We start from the raw sequence: 15,957 nt of genomic DNA on the forward strand, positions 1-15,957 counted from the left end.
ATTTTCCCACCACGTGTAATACCGTATATATCAATAGAGTGCATCCGAACTAGAGACCTTTATGATTGGGTTCTTTTAATGTACAAATAACGTCCTATGTAATACAATCTTGTTACCTGACCACAGCTAGGTTTCACTATGGCTACAGAGAAGGCATGGATGGAAATATTAAACACCTAGTCTATATTCTTATGTCTTACTGGTTTGAAATGCCGTGTTTTTTTTTATGTTTTTGAAGCAGAAATAGTGAGAATAGTTGAAATACTGTAGATATATTTGTGGCGCTTCTTGCGTGACTTGGATGACACGTTCATGCAGGAGGACACAAGAATGTGTGTTTTTCCTTTTCCTTCTCTATCATACATTCAAAATAAAATGTTGATATCTTTTTGTAAAAGGTCATTGTACAAAAGTGTCACATTATGGGGGGAATTCAATTAGACGCGAAAAGCCCCGATTTCACGATAAGTTTTCACATGAGCGATTTTTTTTTTTTTCCGCACCTAAATGCATATCGTGCAATACCATTCCCGGAGTTATCACACGTGCAAAAACTCCATAGACAAAACCCGGTGAAAATCTATTTTTGGCTAAAAATGTTGGGACTTGGAATATTTTAAATAGCTTAATTCCCCCTAATAATGACAGGTCATTTTTGGGATGAAAATGTGATTAAAGAGTCAGGTATTTGGGGGGCTGTATGGGATGGGACAGGTGTTTTTAAGATTGCAGGTGGCTGCAGCAGGTGTATTTAAAATTTTTTTTTTTAAAGTGCACTTTATAGACACACAAATTTACTAGCACACATTTTAATGTACCACCAATTTAACTACAGCAATTATTTTCTCCAAAAAAATATTGTTTTTTATCAATTTTCCACACTAATGCAAATATGTATATAACAACAATTTCACACAATTTAATAACCCCAAATACTTTTATTAGGGCTATTAATACACTTCTATATTGATTTCCTATGTCAGACTTTTTATGGGGTACAGACTGATTTCACCAAAATGTGCTATACTTTTCGATAGTTTCGCCATGCACAATTATCGCACATATGCTTTTTCACGTCTTTTGTAATTGGATATGGCGAAAAACGGAAGTGCGCATTGCAAAAATATCGTACCAAAACTGGCAAATAGTGCGAAAACTTCTCCGATGTTAAGTTTTCGTATTATCGTGGCTAGTTGAATCCAGCCCTATATCTGATAAAAAGTATTTATAAACAGCCAGTATCTGCAAGTTCAGTGTAACAGGACCATCTTTAAACGCTTTATATTGCAGCTGCCACTGGAGAGATGCCAGCATACCAGATACGCACACCAAGCGCTGCTATGCCACAAGGCGTAGTAGTGTCAGCTTCACCTGCAAACTTGCATAGTCCTCAGCAGATGGCAGAAGAAGTAACGCGGAAGAGGGAGATGCGATTAATGAAAAACAGGTAAGAAGCCGGTGTATGTGAAACGTATCTCTTTATATGTTGTCATTATTGCTAACACTGCAGCATTACAACAACCATATCAGCATTGTCCTATCGACATTGTGAATGTATATGGCATTAATGTTCAGCAATATGTATTTATTCCATATGGTAGACGCTGCCTTTTAATTTAGGGCAGATATGGTTAGTGAGGGTTTATTTTTTTGAATAGAGTATTTTTTATTATTTATTTAAGAAAAGAAAAAAAAAACAACAATAATAAAGTACATCCATAGTTGCATATACATAGTATAAAGGCCCAAAGGACCATACAAGAAGCATGAAACAATAGATAGGGTATATATACAATAAAGTTCGACAAAAGCACAAATGCAGTATACAAGACAGAATCTAATTAGGTCTCAGGCAATATTAGAACAATGAATGTGTAAACAATACTAACAAGCAGCGTCTATAGCATAAGAAATCAGAAACATGAAGGGATGGAGTCTCAGGAATACAGAAGCCCCTAGAACAGTAAAACAACCTCTTTAAGGCATTCTAATTAAATGTAAAACAATGCCCAAATCCAGGTGAGGAGGATGGAGGGGAAGACTGGCAATGATCAGTAGGGTTAGCGTATCTAGACTGCTGACATCTACTCCAGATGCAGTTAAATTTGGACTTCGTGTTTTGAGGAATACAGATGGAGAAGAGGAGAGTTCAGGCAGCGACCTATAATTCCATAAAGGAGTTTCAGAATTAATATCCTGAAAATGTAACTTGTTGGTGACTATACCCCAAATTTGAATTGCCTGGATAACCAAGAAGGGTCCCGACCGAAGCTCTCTACCGCTGAGTAAAACTTGCAGGGGTGTATGCCCAGGAGTTGACTGTGCAACTAGCAAATTATGTAGAGCTTCCATAGAGTTGTCCTGCAACTAAAGCCGCAAACATGCTACATAAAAATTAGATCGAAAATTAGGTAATGCTACGTCTCCAACTAACCTGGACCTGGTAAAAACATTGAGCTAAATACACTACAGCTCATTAATTTCAGTACACCACTGAATGAACAAAAGATAGTTTGTGATGAATATATATTTGTTTTGGCAACTAAAAATGTTTTGTACTCGCACATCATTTACAAATAAATTGAGTCTTGATTTCCTTACATTTCTCTCTTGTCAAAGTATCCACCATCAATGGCGATCACAGCATTGCAAACGCGGGGCATTCTGACGTTCAACTTGTATAAAATTTCAGCTTAAATTGCAGTCCACTTGTCTTGTAGCAATTTCCAAAAGTGATTTTGGTTCGTTATTTGCACATCTGAAAAACACCTGTCCAGATGATCCCAATGGCGTTCAATTGGATTGCAATCAGTACTCTGGGGTGGTCAAACCATGTTCTTCAGCGCCTGTTGTCGTTGTTTTGACTGAACATTTGCAAAGACTGGAGGTTTGTTTTGAGTTGTTATTTTGCTGAAACCACGATCAATAAGGCTGGTGGTGGAAGGGATGGCATGGTGCACCAGGATGTTGTAGTGCTTGGAGTCGATAATTCCTTTGAGTTTTGTGATGTCACCAACTGCACCATCTCTGAAACATCTCCAGACCATAATGGAACCTCCTCTGTGCTTGATTATGCGCTGAATGCGAGCAGGAAGCATGCACTCACCTGTCGCACAACAAACAAACTTGCGTCTCTTTGACCTCTAACTTCGATTTGTCTGTGAAAAGAACCTTCTTCCACTGGACTAGCTCTGGTGCTTTTTTTGCCCACAATAGCCTCTTGTTTTTATTTATGGGCCTAAGCAATGGTTTTCCTGTTGCAACACATCCTTTCAAGCCACCGACTACTAGACGCCGTTTGACGGTCACAATTGACATGCTTTTCTTTTTTGTTTTCATCCAAGCAGCACAGATCTGATGAACTGTTTGGAATCTGTCCTGTTTGGAACATACTGATAAATTTGTCCTCATATTTTGTGGTCACTCAAGGTTGTCCAGATCATAGGCGATCACATCACTGTTGTTTACGGCTTATTCCTTGAGGGTACACTGCACACTACCAAGAGAGACCTTCTGCAGGCGAGCAATATCACGCAAACTATTACCTGCGTTTTTCAAAGCAACTATGGCACATCACTTTTCGACTGATAACTCCTTCCAGGGAGCCATTTACGAGACCACTTTACATGTTTTCACAAGTGTTCACAGTACAACAATACAAGTTGAACACCGGAATTCTTCCACTGTGTATGTGTTGGCAAATCCGTTCCAAAACAGCAATGGGCATGTATCTGGTATTACTGTGAGCACCTCATGACCTTGTGGGCATAATTTGTTTATTTTCAGGGATCAGAGATTATCCAGCAGTTAGCATACCTCTCAACTACTTTACCTCAGGAAGAGGGACTTTTGCGCACAGCACAGCCTCGCACCCAAAATTAGCGGGGGGGGGGAGTTGGCATTACCAGGCGTCTGTATTAAGACGCACGTATAGCGACTCCATCTACCTCCGCCGGACCGCAACATCAGTAATTGTGCTGGTGATTTCGGCGGGTTGTGGCTGAGCTTAGCTAGCAGCAATGCTGCAACCTGGACTGCACCGGATGCTGGGAGATGTCAGGTAAGGTGATTACTCACTTACAGGGAATCGCGCACGGCATTCTTTGCTTCTAGTGTCAGAGACGCACCAAGAGCTGCTGCTGTAAGGACCAGGGATTGTCTGCATCCTTACTACACCAGCCAGGGCTCTATCGTCTGATGCTGGGGATCGGTAGCAGACGTATCTGCTGCAACGAGGCCAGCGTACCCAGTTGGTTAATGCAGCTTAGAGGAGGTAGACGCTCCCCCAGTAGTCCCTCTCCCGACCCAGACGCAGTCCCTATGAAGGGTTTCATGCATCTGGGTTGATCCGCCTACCCTCCACGTGTATGAGACGCTCACGGTCCACGCTCTGTGCGCCCTGTAGCTGTTGGTCTCACGAGGGTCTGGATCAGACTCCCTATATACCTCTTCCTTGGTTAAGGTATATTTAATTATATTACAAATGCATTGTATCTGACTGTTTGCTAGCTGCTGTATTGACACTGTCTTTAATTTCTGTCTGTCATTTATAACTATCACTGTATTCTCTGCATCCTCTTGGGGTGGGAGTTTCTTTCTGAGTACTTCACATTCATTAAGATATTTGTGAAGGTGGTCACATTGCATTGTTGCCTTTATACGTATATGTGCTAAGCGTAAAGGGAAACAGGAGTTTAGGTTTTATTTATGACTGTCAGTTATAGCTATCACTGCTATTGCTCCATTTGACCCTCAACTACCAGGATGTGTAGGGGTTAAATTGTACTTCACATTTACTTGTGAAGACTGAGCTGCAACCCCCTCTCTCCTTATTAAATGGAGACACAATTGATCATGAAAATGTCTGCTGAGGGGAGATTTGGGCTCTCTGAGTATACCTTTCTCCTAGAACCAAGGTATATGGCACTGGAATCCTACCAACTTTTGTGTTTGTATAAGTTGATTCGGTGCCAAAGTATATTTGTATGCATTACACTTATATCCTACCAATGTGATTGCGATTTAGTGCCCAATTGCAAATATATTTATATGCATGTAGATCCTATCAAACGTATGTGTTTATGTAGTTGATTTTAATGCCCTTTTGCAAATATATTATATGCATTTTATGTGACTTCTACTAACTAACCTAAAGGCATACCCACCATATCCAGGTAACCTCTTTAGGGTAGGTCCCTAACATACTAGGATTCAAATCCAGAGCGCAGGACACCCCCAAACCGGCCCAGCCATAGTAAGAAAAGTGTAGTGTAAAAGAAATAGTTAAGAGCAGCCACAGCTGCATATAATGAATGAAAATAAAAAAGTGAAGTACATATATAATAAACAAACAGTGAAGGATTAAAATGTGTTATAAAAGAAAAATGTGTTATAATGCGGTGCCCTGAAACAGACCAATCAAAGCAATCCAGGGGGACCCACGCCCCAAAAATGAACCAAAGTTGCACTACAGTATATAACTTCTAGGACTTACCTAGAATTGTGCTTAATACCAGTGTGCATATACATTACAAGCAGTGTTCGCAAATATGCACTATAGCGCGTATTTTACCCAATGTCGGGCACTGGGGACCCACTTTTTTAAAGTTACCGGGTCCCCGGGGACGCGCTATGCTGTGGCCAATCCCTGACAGCTGGCTGCAGCACAGCGCGTCCCCCTGCAGTAACAGACACAACGCTGTCTGTTAGAGCAGCCAATGAGAGTCAATCAGACTCTCATTGGCTGCTGCTGTGGAAAGCCTTGCTGGGATCAAGTGTCTGATCCCAGCATCGGCACAGCATCCGTGCCCGGCGCTGGGACAGTGTGTTTGATCCCAGCGCTGGGTAAGCCACTGCGGCGGGTACCTGGTGAAGGAACCGCCTGGTCCCTTCCACCAGTGGTGGCGGGAGTAGCTTGAGGGCACTGCAGAGGGGGGAATTACTACTGGGGGCACTGCAGAGGGAGGACTACTACTGGGGGCACTGCAGAGGGGGGACTGCTACTGGAGCACTGCAGAGGGGGGACTGCTACTGGGGGAACTGCAGAGGGGGGATGACTACTGGGGGCACTGCAGAGGGGGGATGACTACTGGGGGCACTGCAGAGGGGGGATGACTACTGGGGGCACTGCAGAGGGGGGATGACTACTGGGGGCACTGCAGAGGGGGGATGACTACTGGGGGCACTGCAGAGGGGGGATGACTACTGGGGGCACTGCAGAGGGGGGATGACTACTGGGGGCACTGCAGAGGGGGGATGACTACTGGGGGCACTGCAGAGGGGGGATGACTACTGGGGGCAATTCTTATGGGGGATTACTACTGGGGGCAATTCATATGGGGGATTACTACTAGGGCTAATGCATAGGGCTGATGATTACTACTAGGGGTAATGCATAGGGGTGATGACTACTAGGGGCAATGCATAGGGGGTCATCTACTGGGAGCAATGCATAGGGGGTCATCTACTGGGAGCAATGCATAGGGGGACTAAAGGGCATTAATGTGCAGCATAATATGTAAAGGCCGGGGATGGCTGTGTGGCATCATTTGTAAGGGTTATTACTGCGTGGCATTAATGTGTGGCCTAATGTTTAAAGATCGGGCATGGCTGTGTGGCAAAATGTGTAAAGGGCACTAATGTGCGGCATAATGTGTAAAGGCCGGGCATGGTTGTGTGGCATAATTTGTAAGAGGTTAGGGAAGGTCTGAGAGTTTTATATAGGGAGCTCTAAAGCATAAATTATGATGGGACCCAGAAACGGTCAGGAAGTACCCCATTTTTTTAAAGTGGACGGTCCCTGGGACCCACACATTTTGTCACTCACTGCGATCACTGTACAAGACTCCATGCTTTTAAACCAATAAGGTAGGGATGCTAATCTAGACGGGGCATCTCCTTTCCCTCAGGTGTGCAATAAAGCACATTAAATTGAGTATATGGGAAAGATTCCTGGACTGCACACCCTGAATATATATATATAATGAGAGGTGATACCTGATGAGATTAATTGCAGGCAAAAAAACAGACAAATCTCAGGTGCACAACTCCAAATTATTGATAATATATAAATGCAATAAAATGTTGCAATCAATAGAGGTTTTTAGCATAATCTTGGCCAAGGTTATGGGCCTACCCACCATATCCAGGTGGGTTTGGGGGTGTCCTGCGCTCTGGATTTGAATCCTAGTATGTTAGGAACTTACCCTAAAGAGGTTACCTGGATATGGTGGGTAGGCCCATAATCTTGGCCAAGATTATGCTAAAAACCTCTATTGATTGCAAAATTTTATTGCATTTATATATTATCAATAATTTGGAGTTGTGCACTTGAGATTTGTCTGTTTTTGTGCCCACAGTGATTACAACCTGCTATGTTTCCTCTTCCCATACATCCTTTCTGGGATGGAGGGTTATGTCCACTCAGTTCAGAATCTGGTTTTTAGCATCTACCTGTCTGCAGATGTTACAGGCGAATAAGGCATCAGCCGTATAAGCATATAGATGGACCGCACCATCCATTCAGTCCACCCTGCTTTCAGATTCTGATATATCAATTGAGGAGACAGAGGATACTTGGTTTTCTCCCTTTGGGCCTATCCCGGAGAGGAGGAGCATCATTCATCAGCGGATGTTCCTCTCTAGCAGGGGCGGTTCATTCCATTCTCATTATAGAAAATGAAGTACCGGCTTCTAAAGCCTAATAAACCTGGTGTTCAGACACCAGAAGGTGATTTAGGCTGGATTCCCTCAATCTGAACAGCTCACTGAGCTTATGGGGGAAGCAGGGAACACTCCAGGTAGACTGTTCCAGATTTCAAAAAGACTAGTGTGTTTTTACATTCTCCCACAGAGAGAGTGCATTAGGTGGGAAATCCACCTCCCTACTGGGGATTCTTATGTGACACCTTCCTAAAGGATTACTCTCCAGAAGGTTGTTTGCACAATGCCCGGTTCCTTTAGCTAACAAAGAAGTAGTTATTACTCAGATTTATTTTTGATTTTGAAGCTAAATGGGTATCGCTGTATTCTGAATCTGAAATCTCTCAACAGGTTCATCCATGTGCCCAAGTTACGTATGGAGACCCTACGGTCAATTATGCTTTTAATGGAACCTGGGGATTTCATGGTTCCCTGGACATTCCAGGTCTCAGAGGATCCTTCTCACTTCAGAGGTTCGTCACTCCCTCCTGTGGTGGCTTAAAAAAGGAGCATCTAAACAAAGGGCACCCACTCTAGACTCCGAATTTGGTGCTTCTCACCACGGATGCCAGTCTTTGTGGATGGGGGGCAGTGACGGAAGCGGTATGAAATCCCGCCGGCCACATGGCCGGGAGTTCGAATTCCAGCAGCGGCAGGCAGCCAAATGAAGAGATCCCGGTAGCGGCAGCCCGACATCGCTGGAAATCCCGATCGTCCGTAGGTGAGTACTTACTAACCTAACCCTCCTTAGGGGTGCCTAACCCTAACCTCCCCCCTGTGCCTAACCCTAATCCCCCCTCTAAGTGCCTAAACCTAACCCCCCCTTCCCCGCTGCCTAAACCTAAGTCCCCTGGGGTGGTCCCTAACCCTTACCTCCCCCCGGGGGTACCTAACCCTCCCTCCCCCTAGCCAAACCCTCCCGGGGGGGGTACCTAACCCTGAGTCCCCCCTGGGAGCACGAAACCTAACCCTTCCCCCCCCCCGCGGCTGTCCGCTCGCGGCGCCCAGCATCCCTTTGATCGGGATGCCGGGCGTCAGTCTCCTGGCGTCGGAAAAATGACAGGCATCTAGATATAGATGCCTGTCATTTATCCCTTGCCGGGATAACGCAGTCGGGAAGCCGGCTGTCGTGCTTACGTCAGCCGGCTTCCCGATTGCTTCCTGCAGTGACTGGTCATCACACCTTCCAGGAGAGATAGACAAATCAAGAAAGTCATCTGCCAATAAACATTCTGGAACTGCGAGCAGTATACAGGGCGCTGAGCAAGGCACAGGACCTGCTCCAGGGCAGGCTGGTCCAGATCCAGTCCAACAATGCAAAGACAGTGGCCTACCTTAATCATCAGGGAGTCACAAGAAGTTATGCAGACATGGAATAAGTGACATAGGTTCTGATTTGAGCAGAATATCATCTTCCGGCCATCTCGGTAATATTCATACCGGGAGTGCTAAATTGTGAAGCAGACTTTCTAAGTCGCCAGGACATAAACGCCGGAGAGTAGTCTTTCCATCCGGGAGTGTTTCAGCCCCTGGTAAACAAATGGGGTCTACCGGAGATTCGATCAATGGCATCACATAAAAACCGAAGCACTGGCAGTAAGATGGGGCTTCAAGCTGGCGTATCTAGTGCCTCCGATTTCTCTACTCCCAAGAGTTCTTAGAAAATTCAAACAGGAAGGCGGAACGGTAATACTGGTGGCTCTGGCTTGGCCCAGACGTCATTCTTTCACCGACACGGAAGCCTGCTTCTACCCCCATCTATTACAGAGGTTGGCATTCTTTGGTCAATGGTGTTTTCTTAAGGAATATGATCCTAAGGTGTCCAGGATTTCCAGGATACTGGCTCTTCTGCAAGCACGGTTAGACAGTGGTCTTTGCCTGTCCACTTTGAGAGTGCAGATTTCTGAGCTGTGAGTCTTGTTCCAGAAGAAGATTGCTTCAATTTCAGATGTTAGATATTTTTCCAAGGAGTTCTGCGAGTTCATTCTCCCTTTGTTCCACCGGTAGCACCATGGGATTTGTCTTTGGTTCTTAAGGGGTTACAAGCTTCCCCATTTTAACCTTTAGACTTTGTAGATTTGATGTGGTTGACAGCAAAGACACTTTTTTTTCTTTTTGCTATCTCTTCAACTCGCAGAGTCTCTGATTTGGCAGCACTCTCTTGTCGCTCCCCATTTTTTATTTTTCACCAGGATAAAGCTGTTTTTCGTACAAGGGAGGGTTACCTTCCCAAGGTAGTGTCCCGTTTTCATGTAAATTAAGAAATTGTTGTTCCAGGTTTTCAGGCTCGAGACCTTTCTGTAGGTAAAGCCTCCCTGGATGTAGTTCGTGCTCTCCGTATTTATGTGGAGCGTACAAATTCTGTTAGAAAATCAGATGCTCTTTTCGTATTATATGGTTTAGGGCATTCAGTCGTGGTGCCTCTGCTGTACAATTGTGCAAGGCTGCAACGTGGTCTTCTGTCCACACTTTTCTTAGGTTTTATGCCTTTGATACTTTTTGCCTCCCAGGATGTTTCCTTTGGACGACGAGTTCTTCTTTCTGTTCAGGAGCGTCCCCCACCCTAGGGGAACTGTTTTTGGACATCCCCATGGTATCCCTGTGGATCCCTATGGACTCCGAAGAAGAATTATAGAGTTATTGTAGACTTGCCTAGATAACTCCCTTTCTTCGAGGTCCACAGGGCACCCACCCTGACGCACCTTGCTTCATTGTGCGATTTTCTTTCGGTCACAGATTCCCTCATCTTCTGTAAGAGTATTTCTGGTATACGATTGTTCTTCCTTCTCCTCTTTCCTTCTCCTTCATTTAGGCTTGTTAACTAAACTGAAATCCTATGGCTAGTGGCCGGAATATATATGGAGGAGGACCCGAGGCATTCTGGAAGCCAAAGCTTTAACTGGATCAAATGGCAATTGCCACCTCTTCTAAGGTCAGAGGGGGACCCAAGAAAGCCCAAGCTTCTGGAGACAAAGTGTGGAGGTCAGCAGCAGCTACATAAGACAGCAAGTTTTATTTTGGACAAAATACGTCAACAATGGCAGGAATAGTCGTCACGACCAAACCGTCCACTGCAACAAGTTTGGCTATAGCAGTAGATCAACATTAACTAAATGAGTTAAGTAGCCATCTGTAGCAACCTAGATGGATGAAGCTTCCAAAGCACTTGTCCCCGAGAACCAGCCAGGTCTAAATCTAAAATGAGTGGGGAATGATTGGAAATACCTCTGGTTTAATATTCAACTAAAGATAATTTGGGGAGCAAACTGCAAGAGACAGGGCCAGGTCAATCCTTGAAAAGGAGTAATGAGTATGGGAGAAACAGGAAAATTGACGCACTCCAGGATGTTTTGCATGCCATGCATCAACCCATCCCAGATCTGCTTCAAAATCTGCAAAAGTCTGCAAACCCACTGCCTCCCTGCAGGATTCCCGCCATCTATCCAGGAGCGCAGAGCCGTAACTAGACTTTTTGGTGCCCTGGGACAGAAAGAGCATTGGTGCCCCCCTATTTTTAAGACAGGCACATAAGACGAGTGACAGAAAAAAGGGTTTGGACTCATTTGCCCCGTATGACGATAAAGGGGTACCGATCCCATTGTACCATTGTTATACAGGTGTCACTGAGAAATATAGTTTGAATCCAATAACTGCAGTGATGAGTCACAGTAATTATGCATAATAACGCACCAATTCTAGATGTAGGAGAGCGCTGGTGAAGCTGCAGCTACAGCATGATTTGTCCAATACAACAGCCATGCAGAAGCCTCGAGCTGGCAGAGTAGATCGACTGAAGGTATAGAAAGAGTGCTACTTGTAGTGTACATGCAGCAAATATCAGCGGCGCAGAGATCAGTGTATGTACCCTGCGCCGGCAGCTGAACTCACTGGCAAAGGTACTCGAGGTGTGCTGGTAACATCTGGGTCGGAAATCAGTGGCTGTGTTCAGGGCTGCCATCAGAAATTGTGGGACAGATAGTTTTCAGCGATAACGTAATTTTGTCAGTTGACTTTCCGCCCAATTCAATTGCAATGACTTTTCGCCTAAGCGGAAAGGTCAATGCATTCAGATAGGCGACAGATTCGCCTCTGAATGGAGGTGGAAAAAAAGTGCAGATTTGGGGTGCAAAGTTGTGGGAACCCCCATGCAGTGTTAGGACAGTCCCCCAAAGGTAAACTGGGTAAAAAAAACTTTAGAACACCCCAAAAAAGTACTTTCGTTTTGGGGGTGAAAAAGTGCAAAGTTGGGGAACATAAAAAACAGCGAAAAAGACTCCAGGGGGGTCCCCAAGTATTCCCCTGGTGTTTTTTTTACTTTGCAGGTGTTTGTGGCAGGTGGAATTTCCATGATTTTTAAAACTTCACTTTAGCAACTTTTAAATATGCTAGCCCCCATTTTCAGGTACCCCAAATTTGCTGAGACTAGTTATTTTGCTGAAAAAAATATTGCTAAATGCTATTCTTCACCCCTTATGCAATTATGCTAATTAGCAGCTATTGAGACCTTTTAAGTACCCCAAATACCTTCAGCAGTGCTATTCGGGGGTAACCATACTGATCCCCCATGTCAGTACATCTTTTGGGGGGGGGTCAGGCTGATTTCCCCAAAACTGACAGCACTTTTCGCCTGTTTGTTTTGTCGGGTCCCGTTTTCACGTCCCTTGGAATTGAACAGGGAGAAAAGCGGCCGCACGCGATACTTTTACGGACCCAAAACCAGCGATGTAGGCGGAAAGTGCACCAGGCAAAAAGTCTGGGACTTCTCGCTGGCAATTGAATACAGCCCTTAGAAGGCTAACAGCACTCAACCCACATTTATATATTGATCGGTTGTCTTACTGGTCTCATAGGGAAAGTAGTTACCTGGGGATATCTAGGCCCATCACATGTGTATCTATAATGGGTGCAGGGCCCACACTGCGCACCTACCCATTCACATTACTTACATCCCCTCCGGCACCACATATACCACTGGAAACATGATGTAAGAGGCGCTAGTGGGAAAACAGTGAAACAGTTTAAACCCCCACATTTTGGTATCCTTGTAATTCTCAGAATATAACAGATTTAAAAATGAATAAAATAGCATGTGGTCTAAAGTTTTATTGTCACTTAAAAAAATTCTTAAATTGTAATATGTGAGAAATATATTTGTACAAGTTATTCTTGCATAATGTTTTACCACCCGATTTATTGCATCTATATATAGCTGTGCCTAAACATGTTAACTATTAGCAATTATATTAATGACAAATGGTTTTGTTTGCAAATGTTAGGGGTACAAATAGTGAAGATGGGCTGCCAGGGGGTACCCAGGTGATTTAAGGTTGATTAATATTGTTGTCATGTATAAGGTCATTCATGAGATAAGGCAATGCAAGGCATCATACTTCATAATCACTGGCTCCAATCTCCCCTTTGTTGTCCTCTCATTTCTTCACAAACTAAACCACTTTGGATGGCGTTCAGATTTGTTTTATAACTGGACTAAAGCAAAAAAAACTCCTAGAAACAATCAGTAAAATAATGGTATTAACTATATGCTTGGGTTCATTGGGTTCCTGTGTTGTGATCACTGTGACAGAATCATCCTCTCAAGACTGATCTGACTTGTCCAGAAAAATATTCAGCAGAATATCATACATTTTAGGTTGTTCTTATTATTATTTATTAAACAGACTATATATAAATTTGTTTACTTGATTTGTTCAGAGTGACTTTCCCCAAATAAGCTTGCAATTTGTGTTAGATTGTCACTCCTTTGTATTAATTTGTTAACTCAGTGTTTTTGCGATATATGCTGGTTTAGAGTATCACCATTCATACCGAAATTTGTGGTTGTGGATAGGAAGTTTGTGACTTTATTATGTCTATGATCAAGGCAGCTCTGCTTCTATAAAATATTTGTCATCACTTTGCTACAGTGTTATACGCCATAATGCTGTGATCACGTTGTTCCTTCTTGTATTGTAAATGTTGCTTCTGTGTCCTTGATGCATTGTTTTGGTTACTTGGCCTAGCTAGAATGTATTATATGCCGCTTACATGAAGGTACAGGTTGTTTTGTTCTCACCTTATGTAGCATTGTGGTAGTTTCCTTAGTTACATATTTTGTGTTGGTTCTAGGGAAGCCGCTCGGGAGTGTCGGAAAAAGAAGAAAGAATATGTGAAATGTCTTGAAAATCGTGTGGCTGTGCTTGAGAACCAAAACAAGACTCTGATTGAGGAACTGAAGGCCCTTAAAGATCTATATTGTCATAAAACAGAATAACTTTTTTGGCATCGGACTTTTTATAGGCATAATACTAAGCAGTTGCAATCTGGCCCCTGAAATGGACTGTGAGCCCAGGATAACTTTTAAATTGATTTGGGATTCATACAGATCCGGAGTGTTTCTTATCATTGCAAATCACATACTAATTATTTGATCTCTTTGTTAAAACATCCTTCCTTTATACAATTAATTGCATGTACTTTTTTGGTATTTTGGCTTCTATTTTCTGCAGGGAGGCAGCAAAGGTGTGCCGACTACGTAAGAAAGAGTATGTTCAAAGCCTGGAGCTTCGCATTGCTATGTTAGAACTTCAGAAGAAGAATTTGATAGAAGAGTTACAAAATTGTAGACAGCTTTATTGTCACAGCGCAGATTAATGCCATTTAAAACCATTTGTGAGTGAAACTCCTCATCCTGCCACCAGTTTCCTCTTAACATTCCTGAAATATTCTGCTATATTTTGCCAAAAGTAGTGCAAATGTAAATCTTTTCTAGTAAAAACAAAAATCCAAAAAAGAGAGTAAAAACTTTTATGTATATATTGTGTTATTATATTGTGTAGATGGGGGTAGCTTTTTCACACACTACTGCATCACGTAACATGGATTGTGACGTGCACAGACAATATTTTTTATCGATTTTTAAAGTGATTTATGAAAACTGCCATCTAGTAAAACAAGCTTTGTGCATCCCATAGTGCACACCTCAGGAACAAAATTGTATATAAGATTATTGCTTCTTCCACATGTATGATGGTTCTAACCTTTACAGAAAATGTGTAGCTGACTGGACAGATTTATTTCATATTCTGTCAATTTGGTTTTGTTCTTTTATCACTAAATCCAGTGGTTGCATATTTTATTTTACTTTATTCTTATTCCTAGAACCATGTCCACAAAAAAATGTATTTGGTTTCTTTGTAGTCAACTTGACTTTTTCACATTTTTATTTCTATAAATTTTGTTCTATTTTTATTACACCTGGTTTTATGTGGCACCCACCCCACTATGCTAAACATATACTTAAGTATTAAAACTATAATATTTTAGCACTTCAAGCAAGTTTTCAGAGATTTGTAATATTGCATTGAAGATCGTTTCAGTTTTATTGTACACTGTAATGATTGTATAGCTTTTATTCATTATCCCCTTTGTGGTGATTGTGTGTGAGGAGGGACTGCAAGCCAGGTACACTATAATATCCATGGGTTGACTTTCCCATAACTATTAAATACAGTGTAATATTTGACCTGTTAGTCTGTCACACTGCATCCATGAATAGTTTTCACTTCAATTCAAGTAATAACTAAAATTTTCCTTTGAAATTATTGATTTCATGTTAGTTCGCAATGCTTTCTAAGTTTCATCATTTCCATGCTGTTTTTAGGATGAGCATAGGGAAATGTTACATTAATATGCCTTAGTTATACGCAAATGTATATTGTGTATGTATAGCAACCATAGCAAATAACCAGCTTTGGCCAGGGCCGCAACTAGGGGGGGGGGGGCGGAGCTGCACATGCACTGGGTGCGCCGCTGCACACGCTGCTAGTGTCCTCCAGCCCAACGGCGCAGGGAGGCTCCAAGCCGGATGCCCGCTGAGATTTTATTACCAGCGGGCGCCCAGCTCCTTCCCTGCAGCGCCGCAGTAGCCGGAGGCTGGAGTTCTCTCCTGAATCCAGCTTCCGTCTCTCCCCACAGGCACTATGGGAGAGACGTTATGACATCTCTCCCATAGTTTCGAGGAGCAGCCGGGTGGACCGGACAGCGGCAGACACAGGAGCGGAGTTTAAGGTAAGTAATGTTTTTTTTTGTGTAAGCAGCACTACAGGGGCATTACTACAGGGGCATTACCATATGGGCACAACTACAGGGGCATTACCGTATGGGCACTACTACAGGGGTGTTACTGTATGGGCACTACTACAGGGGCATTACTATAGGTGCACTGCTGAAGGGGGCATTACTATGGGGGAATTACCA

At 43.2% G+C, this 15,957-nt stretch overlaps 1 protein-coding gene across 9 annotated transcripts in view; it reads left to right on the forward strand.

Annotated features, from left to right (window-relative positions):
• CREM (cAMP responsive element modulator) overlaps positions 1-15,223 on the forward strand; it is a 91,433-nt gene extending 76,210 nt beyond the window's left edge. For all 9 annotated transcript variants that reach the window (XM_088462699.1, XM_088462702.1, XM_088462701.1 and 6 more), the window contains 2 exons: positions 1,291-1,447; positions 13,828-15,223. In XM_088462699.1, coding sequence (XP_088318825.1) covers positions 1,291-1,447; positions 13,828-13,972 — 302 coding nt within the window. In that variant the 3' untranslated portion in view covers positions 13,973-15,223. The remainder of the gene's footprint in view (positions 1-1,290; positions 1,448-13,827) is intronic.
• Positions 15,224-15,957: the final 734 nt, after the last annotated feature.

The sequence above is a fragment of the Taudactylus pleione genome, unplaced genomic scaffold (assembly GCF_031769625.1).
Source record: "Taudactylus pleione unplaced genomic scaffold, aTauple2 ptg000053l, whole genome shotgun sequence".
NCBI lineage: Eukaryota > Metazoa > Chordata > Amphibia > Anura > Myobatrachidae > Taudactylus > Taudactylus pleione.